This window comes from Papaver somniferum, chromosome 5 (genome assembly GCF_003573695.1).
Source record: "Papaver somniferum cultivar HN1 chromosome 5, ASM357369v1, whole genome shotgun sequence".
Taxonomy (NCBI): Eukaryota; Viridiplantae; Streptophyta; class Magnoliopsida; order Ranunculales; family Papaveraceae; genus Papaver; species Papaver somniferum.
The window spans coordinates 198,138,424-198,149,826 of NC_039362.1; the positions used below are offsets into that span (position 1 = coordinate 198,138,424).

Here is an 11,403-nt window from a genome sequence, read left to right on the forward strand (position 1 = left end):
GTAAAAAATGGGGAGATTACACTGAGTTGGCATTGAAATTGAAATATTTTGAATAAAATTTGATGAAATTTAGCTTCAATATAAAAAATATAAAAAATAAATAAATAAAATTCAATAAAACTTCTGAAATGTTGGTTGTGCAAATTTGGAAGATGAACGCTTTACTTGACATCAATAACGATAGACTGGAATTTTCTTATCCATGTTTTGCATAGTTTTAGAATCAATGATAGGTCGCATGGCCTTATCATGAGTTGCATATCCACCACAACATTCTATGGAATGATTAATGATCATCATGAAGGCTTTTTCGCATGTGAAAGAGGAATTATAGTTTCTTATTAGTGAAGATGGAGAACATACTTTCTGGTTGGAAAAAGAATTGTCTAACTCACATGGGAAAAACAACAATAAATTCAATCGGTTCTTTTACCAAAGTGATATTCTATGGATACATTAATAATTCCTAAGACACTTGTCAACAAGATGAACCAGATAATAACGAATTTCTGATGGGGTCACTCTAAAGATAAGAAGATGATGCATTTTCCACAACGAGAGTGGTTTCTAACTTGTAAGGACAAGGGTACGTGGTACGATTTTGAGATCATTGGAAGAACCCAATAAAGCTCTCGTTGCTAAGTTGGCATAGTGATTCCTTCAACCACATCTTGAATCCCTATGGTGTAAAATTCTGCAAGCTAAGTATTTAAGGGATTATTCCTTTTGGGTTGCAAAAAAACCATCAAGTGTCCTGCTACATGGAACACAATGCTCAGTATGAGACCTTAACTTGAGGAAAGTTATATGTGTCTAGTTGGGACTAGAAACAAAATTAGAGTATGGTATAATTCACTGGTACCTTCTCTGCATAGAATTACACCTTTAGTTCCTGATAATTCTATAATACAAAACATCGTGAGGTTTTGAGCTTTGGAGGGACATATAACATTTTGAAAGACAAATGTAACATCCGACCATCCCAATCTCATGATCTCAACCTAAGACATCCGATGGATGTAAGGGTTGTAACCTTTTTTCATTATGAATATACTTTGAGCGGGTTCCTCATAATTATGATTATAAATAAAAACTAATTTTAATTTGAGGTTTTTTTTTAAGATCATTATCTTTAGTTCTCTCATTGTTTGATTCTACATTATATTCTCCATCTACAAATAAAAATAAGGTTTCTCTTAAAAATAGCCCATGATTTAATTAACCATAACCCATATTTTTTTTTCTTCAAGTTATTAACCATATTTCAAATCATACCCCACGGTATGTTGATCGATTTAGTACAGAGGGGAATTCGTATCCAAATGAGTTAACTGGAGTAAAGTACACCTTCCTCAAAGTTAATTATGTAATTCCTCGATTATTCGTAGCTAAGTGAGATAACTCACTCACGAATATAATAAGATATCAAAGTCCCTAGCCCGCATAAGCCTTTAGATATATAATGATGAACAATATAATTTGGCCAGTTGGTTCCAAAGAAATATAAGTACTTGCAGGAGAAACAACTCTTTGGCCATAACATTGGTCGATATTTTCCATCCTAACGACCTCCAGTGACTGTATACAACAAAGGAAAAAATGTCAAGTACTACCATGTATTAACTAAGCAGCTTGATGGAACCACCATTCGCTGGTTACAGTTTAAAAGGAACCGAAACAAAATGAAATTGTGGGACTTGCCTCTTCATGCCCTACTATGTGAGATAGTGGAAGAATAACCTAGCTCCCAAACCGCCAAATCGAGCCACTGGTATGCTTAATGGACTAGATTTGACAACAAAAGCTAAGTAAGCATCATATGTTCTTACTTTACAATTAACTATTTATTAATTACTATTAATTACAATGATATTGAATAAATGTAAACGCTAATGATTCGAAAAGTCTGTTTTGCTTGAGTCTATACATGTTAAGACCTTGATATAATCCCGTGAATAATGGGCAGAGACGAGAATATTCCTGAACCAATGCTAGAGGCGAGAAATCATGGAAGAATCCAATAACATACCAATGCTATTTTATTATACTTATTACTTGCATTAACATCATGTATTAAAAACACATAAATATAAATAAATGAAAGATATTATAAGTTTCAATAGGTTCCACTGAATACATATTGTATGAAGTTGTTTTTCGATCACTTATATCCAAGTATATCATTGGTTTATTACCATGTCTTACTAATTACTTCAAATATTTATTTATTTTTGGTAGAGTGAGAAGAATGTATAAAAGCTACAAGAAGCAGCAAAAAGAAAGCAAGTCTACGTCAAATGAAATAATGCATCTAATTGCGGATGGAGCTTCAAAATACAGTATGTCAAAATGTTATTGGGCTAACAAGAGATTTAGCTTCAATATATACCAGGATCATCATCAAGTCTATAAAAGTAACTCTTGTCATAAATACGAGCATTTTGTTCCCTACAGAGAACCTACAGCACATCAAATGTACGAGGCTCCAAAGTACTATCTTAGTGGTAATCATAGTTTTCCCTACATTTAGCTCAAATTAAAATATTGAAAAAAAAATCATGTTCCGAAATCGCAAAATACCCATACGATATGACAAAATAGATATGGACGAAGAATTAATAGATGTTAAAATCATACCCGAAATTAATGATTCTTTTATAAAAATCTCAGAAGAGTTGAAAGAGATGTGGAGATTAGTTGAGAGTAATGAAGGAGACCAACAAGAGAAATGAGTTGAAAGAGATGAATGAGATCATATGAGAAGGAGACCTAGGGTTTGGTTCCCTGATTTCCCATCTTTGCGCCTGATGGAAGAAACGGAGAAAAAAATAGTTTGAGGGCATTTCCAAACATGACTGTATTGAGTCCGGTCCGACAGTTTGGTTTGATCCAGAGGTCGCGTGAGGGCTTGAGAAAGGAAAAAAGAAAGTCTAATATTTGACTCGGACCGAATCAGATACAGATCACAAGTCAAGTGCACACAAAGAGGTTGTTAGTTACAAAATTAAAAAGAGAAAATAATATATATAAATTAACATAAAGATCTCAAGTAAAGTTTATCAGTACCTCAATCTAATACAATCATTTTACACTACCATTGTGGGCCAAAGTTCAATGTTGGGTAATAGGATACCAAATTCCATAAAGGCGAAATATTAAGAGATTTCTACACCCCAAGCAAAATAGTATCTTTCACTAACAACAATAGAAATTACAAGGTCCAATATCTTGGTGTTGTAATAATGAAAATCTCTTAGCTGATGATGACCAAAGCGTTTTTCATATGACCAATGAGGACATGTCACAATTTGTTTCTTTTGGATGGGAAGTGTGGCATGGCTTTGCTTAGCGGAGTCACCTCGAACCCAAGTAATTTGTGATTCAAAAAGTCTGAATAAACCGAGAGAAAAACCATAACAAAAACCACCTAGACACAATACATGGCCTCCTGCTAAACTCCCAAGGGGGCGGCCACACTAGGGACCACAAATCAAAGAAAATCTGTGCCGGGGAGGGGTTTTTTTTGTTGCTTTTCCAGCTTAGAATTGTTGTTTCTGATTTTACCATTACATGTGTATTTTAAGTGCAGTTGAGAAAATATTCCTAAAAGTAGGCTTTAAATCCGGTGAACAAAATAAAAAATCAAGCTTATCAGTTTCGAGCCCCTTCCAAATTCACTTTCCAGTCCCCCTGTTTTTCTCCATTTTGATTAGTTCATACTACAATATTTGAATTTACATATATGTCTTGGGTCCATTATTACCTTCACTTATCTTTACGAGCATTGACAAAACCTGATTCATCTCAGGCCGATCTTCAGGGGAAGGACAGGTACAAGAGATAGCTAGTTCAAGCAACAATATTAGTTTCTCTTCCCCTCCTTTGGATGATAAGCTCATATCATGATCCAGTATTTTAAGAATTCCATCGCCTCCATTTGTTAGAGCTCTCTCCACTAACTGTCGCAGAGTAATCGGAAATCCATTCTCTTCTATAGTCCCTGTTGGTCTTTTAGCAGTTAACAACTCCATCAATAATACCCCATAGCTGAAAACGTCTGCCTTTGTCGTAACCTTCCTCATATACGCAAACTCTGAAAATATGTTAACATGTTCTGTGAGTGACCATTAGTATTAAATTAATATTAAACTGTTGAAATAAGATGGAGAGTAAATACCTGGTGCCAAATACCCAACTGTGCCTTGAAATGCAGATAACAAAGAAATGCCACTTTCATTATCGAGATGAACACCTAGAATTCGAGCTGTTCCAAAATCGCTAACATGAGCTTCCCAGTGTTCATCAAAAAGAATATTTGACGGTTTAAGATCACAGTGCACAATTGGGTCGCCGTAACCTGAGTGCAAGTAAACCATTGCATTGGCGACAGAAATACACACTTTCAGCCGCTCATCAAATGTCCACCTTGACCTGTCTGTGCTATTATCATGGATAACACTCTCCAAATTCCCATTCTCCATGTACCGGAGAACCAAAGCCTTCAGTTTCCCGCTCTCCCATGCAAAACCAAGTATCTTAACCAGATTTTTGTGCCTTAAATGGCTCAAGGTCTTCAATTCTCTATCAAAAGACTTGTTTGATTCCTCGGGGAACTGATTTAAATTCAACTTCTTTACTGCTACAAGTGTTTCACTTTCCAATCTACCCTTGTAAACAGTACTCAAACTGCTTATGCCAAGCACATTACCCTCATCGAAGAAATTTGTTGCTGATTCTATTTCTTTTCTTTCAAATCTCTTCAGTGAAGGAGTTACAGAGTATTGTGTTTCTGAATCCACATGGACCGTATCACCTTCGGGATCTCTTTTCCTAGCATTCCGACGGAAAATTACAACAATAAGAACCATGAGAAGAAGTACAATTACAGTTCCAAGAACGCCTAGAATCAAGATAGACTTCTTGGAGAACCGGCTACGAGAATTTGAGTGGCTTTCGCTGATGCATGAATTCAGAAATTTGGTTCCACAAAGTGACGGGTTACCTTCCAAGCTAGATAAACCAATAGTTCTGAATAATCCTTTTGTTGGAACAGGTCCTTCAAACTGATTAAATGAAAGGTTCAGATGTTTAAGGGTGAAAAGGTTTGTAAAACTCTCAGGGACGGCGCCGCTAAAATTGTTTACAGATAGATCAAGGATGCTGATGTGTTTCAGATTTGTAAACTTTTCCCCGAGCGTGCCATTCAATGTGTTCCTTGAAAGATTCAAGCTCAATAAAGAGTACATTTGAGAAAAAATCTTGTCGGGAATTTTACCAGTAAGGGTGTTTCCGGAAATGTCAAGTAGTAACAAGTTCTTGCAGCGTCCAAGTGTAACAGGAATGCTTCCCGAAAGATTATTGCTAGACAAATCAATGGCCTGCACCATTTCCAACTCACCGAGCTCTTCCGGGATCCTCCCTGACAAGGAATTGCCTGAAAAGTTTACGAGTATCTGCAACTCTTTCATACCATTAACCACATTTCCAGGGATAGCTCCTGTGAGGTTATTGCGAGAAAGATCCAGTACCGAAAGTCTGTTAAGAAAGCTCAAGCTTCTGGGTATGGACCCTTGAAAGTTATTACCGTGCAAATCCAAGTAAGTAAGCTTATCAAGTTTTGAAAACAAGTCCGGAATAGGACCACCGAATCTATTTTTATGCAACTTCAGTTCAGCAAGATTTTTAAGCTCAAATATCTCTGCCGGAATGGTGCCTTCTAGAGCATTCTCAGGTAAGGAAAGCCCTTGAAGGAATGAAAGTTTCGACAACGCAGAAGGTATCATACCTGAAAAATTATTTCTGCCTAATTCAAGAGAAAACAAGATAAATAAGCACATTTACAATTGGGTGCTAATGATCTTTTTTTTTTTTTGAAAGTAAATCAGACATATTATAGAAACTGAAGTTATACAGGATATTTCGAATGTTGTCCTGGTATCATTGCAGGACAGGCCTTGTTATGATCTTTAGACAACAAACTGATTTGATAACTACTAGTAAGGGAAATAAGACTTCTATCTAAAGCAGGGCCGGCCCTGCCGTTAAAGCAGCTCAAGCCGTGCTTGAGGCCACAACTTCAAAGAGGCCACAAAAAAATTTATTTTTACTCTTAATAAATAAAACTAGATCCCGTTTTGTCTCTTAGAAGGCCATACGTCCTGGAAATAAAATCAAAGGGAAAGTGAAAAGAAGCACCGAAGCAACATTGTTTTAGGTTAGGGACCAGGATTCATAAAACTGTAAGTATATGACAATTGATTTACTATCATTTCTGTTTCTTCTTTTGATTTTGATTGTTCTCTCTATATAACCCTAGTCTGATTTGTGATAGGTTTTGAATTTTGGAATCTGATTTGGCTAATTAATACACAAAGTTGGAATGTATCTGAATTATTATGACAATAGTTGTAAACAATTGGTATGTAAAGATAAAAATGCATTTGAAACTTGGCAGTAGTTGTTGTCTCTTTAGCCAAGTCGTGAACTTATGAACTTCAACATGTTAGCTTAGCACAAATCCTTGAGCTTTGAAATCTCAATGTCCGTGACAGCCCCACCTATTTGATTTTAATTAGCTTGAGCACTTGTTTGTGAAGTATTGGCTGGTAGTTGCACGACCAAGAAAAATTATTTGATTTTAATTAGCTTGAGCAATTGTGTGTGAAGTGTTGGCTGGTAGTTGCACGACCAAGAAATTTTTATAAAGCATGATCATTTCTTAATAGTGCCGTTGCAATCCAGAGCAGGAATTATATGCCTTGACTATTAGTTTAGTTTCTCTGATTAGAATGCCTACTTTAGTCCTCTATATCTCGTGGGTGCAGGGTGCAGGATGCTTATTGTTAGTGACATCTTGTGAGATAACAATGAGCATCAACCCTTGGATGTTTTTGATCGTGGAAATTGGAATGTTGGTGATCAACCTTTGAGAGATAAGTTGGTGCTTCTATTGTGAGAATGTTGTATATGCTACAGTGTCTTAAATGTAATTTTCGTATCATTCCAGTTAGCAATATTAATGTAACGGAGGGAGTAGTTTATTTTGATTTAAAGCAATAGACCTATTTAAGAAGGCTGGTAATTCTTCTTTTCATAAACTGAAAACTGAAGATTTCCTAGCCTCCACCGCTAACTTATCAGCCATAGAATTGCCAGATCTGGTATCATTGCAGGACAGGCCTTGTTATTGTCTTTGGACAACAAACTGATTTGATAACTACTAGTAAGGGAAATAGGACTTTTATCTAAAACAATAGGCCTATTTAAGAAGGCTGGTAATTCTTTTTTCCATAAACTGAAAACTGAAGATTTCCTAACCTCCACCGCTAACTTATCAGCCACAGAATTGCCAGATCTGAATTTAAACCCCAAAAAATTGTTGCATTCGGCCAGTATCTTCATGGATTCCTTCACTAAATTCTGATTCTTCCAGTCTATCATTGTATCCCTGCCTTCAATGTACCTCACCATTCTTTCACAGTCCCCGTCTATCCAGAAATTCTTCATACCTTCTTCCCTTTCCCATTTAGCTCCCTGTAAAAGAGCTAACGCTTCAGCTTTTTCCGCACTTGAAGCTTTGAGTATTCCAGACCTAGCTCCTCTTTCATCAGCTGCATCATTCCGTAAAATTAATCCAAATCCAGCATTTATTATTTCAGAAACCCATGAAGCATCATAATTGAGTTTAGAACAATGTAAGACAGGTGATTTCCAAGGAGTATCTGGTCTAAGGTTTTCAACATTACTACTTGAGATAGTTATTCCATCCCTAATAGACCTGCACCAATAATTCAGATGCATCTGAATTATGATTGAGGTTTGTAATGTTGAAATTTCCTTTTCGTCGAAAATTCTGTTGCATCTCTCTTTCCAAATGTACCAACATTTGGTTGCACAGATTTTAGGGTTCAGGGTGCTAATGATGTAGGCATATCTTTATTCCAGCGCTTAATGCTGATTAATGTTGTATTTTTCCACCAAATGACTTTCCAAGTATACATCTCTGTTACGATAAATATATTAGTCTATACAATGTATTTGACTTTGAGTATCATTTCTATATATTAGAATCTTTATTAACACGCTTAGTGCGGCAAAACAGTCTAACCTAGTTATTATGAACACATACACAATCACACAAGTAAACTAATCTGTATTCGTGCAGGTTTACATCAAAAAATGATGGAAAGGGATTTTGATACAAATTTTGAAACCATAAGAATAAATCTTTGTCAAAAGTGCATCAGGTTACTAGTACCCAGCAAAAAACATCTTCTAATCACATGGCATTAGCTAACGGCTGTAAAATTTTGTAACTACCGTAGAAGTTGTCCAGTTTTTCAATTTCTGATTATTCACGAAGGCAGACTTTCACTTGCGCCAACATTTTTCAAAGAACGACATGTTATTCACTTATTGCATGACTGGTTGGTCAAGTGGCCTAGAAATTATGCGCAACAGTGGTGCATTATTGGCATCATGGCATATGCCAAAAATGTGGTGGCACATTAAGAGTTGCAACTAGGCAAAGGCATGGGACAAACAGGGTTTGGACATGGCCAAAGATGCGAGATTAGCATCAAAACGTGCCAAATGAGTTTGGCATATAACCTGTATGCATGAGGCATACATGCCTGCAAGCAAGACTTGCGTTAGCACACTTGCGTCTTTGGGAGAATGATGCTCAGCAATGATTATGGTACTTTGGATGGCAAACACAATCATTGTGCAACAAGGCTGGATGACATGTGTCGGGCACATGGCCTTGGCGGTTTCAAGTTGGTTATACGGAAGTTGTTTTTATTTATGCTTTCTTAAAGGATAAGAAGGGCATGTTTGGCTTTAGGCGAATAGTTAAGCAAATTGGCCTAGTTGGCCAATTGCCTTGTAAAGTAAATATGTCACTGCCTGATAGTTACTTGTATATAGATTTTGTAAGGATATAAAAGCTTGATCTTGTGAAGGGATTGGGTAATCTGGAACAAAAAGAGCGTGAACCCTAAGTGTGCAATAAATAAAAGGCTACGTCCTAGTGTAAAGCTAAGTTATGTTGGTGTATTTGTCCCTTTATTTGGTTTAATGTTTATGCATCAAGTAGAGTGTGTGTATTTGCATCTGGGTAGTGCGGACCTGTGACAATTCGGGTATCAGAATCCTGGTTAAGGGTCTCTCTGTTCACGTTGGATTATAAAAGACAGATGGAGTTTGTTGATGTTCTTGAAGTTGGCCGTGAATTGTATTTGAAGTGAAGGATCCACACAGAGAATACAAGGCATTGAAATGATGAGATAAAGATCAAGCCAAAGGTTATCATTGAAGGTATGCGAACCCTATACCTAAGAATCTACAAGCAATAGTCAGACACGAAGGATGTCCTCGGAACAACTTGATGAGGGTGAAACGAGATGTTCTACACATCAGAGCTACACTAAGGGTACCGGAGAAGCTGCAAGTGCTAATGAGAAACATCACTGTGCTGGGAAGGCTCAGCATGATGTTGGCATGTGACAACATCGTAACATCGGTCGTTTGCTAGGGAGCAAAGCACACTCCAAGAAGAAAATGTCTTCTGGACTGATGTACATTGATGTGAAGATCAATGGAGAGTGGGTATTGGCAATGGCTGATACCGGTGCTACAAAGTCCTTTGTTCATCCAGATGTTGCTTGGCATTGAACTTAACAGTTACTAGTGTGGCTAGCACCATCAAAGTTGTTAACGCAGAACCACAAACAAGCTGAGGGAAAGTTCGCAATACAGATGTTCAAGTTGGAGAATGGAAAGGAAAACTAGATTTCAAGTGATGGTCATGGATGATTATGACCTGATATTGGGCATGGATTTCTTTTGCACGGCGAAGGCGTCGCCATTATCTCATAGAAATGGGATATTGATACAAAACCCTCAAGACCCATGTTTTGTCTCTATGGTGAGGCAAAGTGAACCAGACAAGACACTTAAGCCATGTTTGTATGCAATTCAGGTGAAAGAAGGTATGCGCCAAGGCTTGCGTGTTGGTTGAGATCAAACCAGGAAAGGTAGTAGAAGTTGAGGATGGGATAGCTGAGGTCTTAGAAGAGTTTGCAGACACGATGCCTGCAGAAATGTCTAAGACGCTACCATCGTGGCGTAGGATCGATCATATGATTGATTTGGTACCAGGGGAGAGGCCGCCTGCGCAAGCACCATACTGTATGTCACCGCTAGAACTTGAGAAAATGCGCAAGTAGATTTCCGAACCGCTGGAGGCAGGCTATATACAACCGTCTAAAGCTTCATTTGGTGCTCCGGTTCTGTTCCAAAAGAAGCAAGATGGATCGCTTCGTATGCGCGTAGACTATAGGGCTTTGAATAAGCTAACTGTGAAGAAAAAATACCCAATTCCTCTAAAATTAACTTGAGAATAAAATTGAAGAATGAGTTTTAAAAGCAAAAAATTCAACTTTTGATTTCTGAAATTAACTATTTAGGATTTCGTATTTTCAACTATGTAATTATAAATACGTGCAGTCGGTTTTGTTTGTGTTGATGTGCCCCCTGACATGCCTCTTTAACAAAAGTAAATTTGAATGTGAAAATTAGTACGAGACCCATTTTTCAATTTTTTTCCACTGAGAAACCCAACGTCACAAAAGTACAGGCGCGCACCCATTTTTGGCGGAAAACTTAATCCCAAACCCATATTTTCTGAAATTGTGCATCTCCCATTTCCATCTCTAACTGCTAACTCCACCCATTCTTAATTCATCCCTCTTCACTCTCAGTTTTATCCCCGATTTGTTGATGGGTTACCATGGATCTGTTGGCTTGATTGAGTATACTGGTGATGGGATTGTGAAGACGGTGGTGAATGGATGAAGATGAATTTCGATAAGAAGAAGGGAACATGATGTGTATGCTGGTATTTTTTTTATGGGTTAGACAGAGATCGTGAAGCTGAGCTCAATTCAAAGATCGAAAACTAGGGTTTGCAGAGAAGATAATGGACGAGATGTAATTGAATGGTGATGTTTCTAGGGTTTGATTCGAAATGGGTTTTAGTAATTGTTGTTGTGATTTCGAATTGGTTGGATTTGTTGATGGGTTACCATGGATCTGATGGATTGATTGTGGTACGGAATGTAATGGTTAATGTTGAAATTTTCTTGATCTCATCCCTTTGTTATTCGTCATCGTCTGGTGATCTGTTCGTTAACTTCTATCGAAAAAAAGATAATAAAGATGGAGTGAAGCTATGAAAGTTTATATCCTTCGTGCCTATCTTCCTATTTCTCTTTGTTCTCGGTCTTATCAAAGGTACTTTGTACGATCAAACTAAAAAGCCTATTCCCTTCTGCCTTCTCTTTTTCTTGCATCTTTGATCATTTTAAGTAGCCTTATTATAACAACCTTGTTGCGGGTAAC

The 11,403-nt window shown here is 37.2% G+C and overlaps 1 protein-coding gene across 1 annotated transcript; it reads right to left on the reverse strand.

The window, feature by feature from the left end:
* Positions 1-3,676: 3,676 nt before the first annotated feature.
* LOC113280527 (LRR receptor-like serine/threonine-protein kinase FLS2) lies at positions 3,677-5,837 on the reverse strand. The gene is made up of 2 exons (XM_026529139.1): positions 4,178-5,837; positions 3,677-4,093 (listed from the first exon to the last, which is right to left on the reverse strand). The coding sequence occupies exons 1-2, from the start codon at positions 5,835-5,837 to the stop codon at positions 3,735-3,737; spliced, it is 2,019 nt and encodes a 672-aa protein (XP_026384924.1). The 3' UTR covers positions 3,677-3,734.
* Between the last annotated feature and the right edge of the window lie 5,566 nt (positions 5,838-11,403).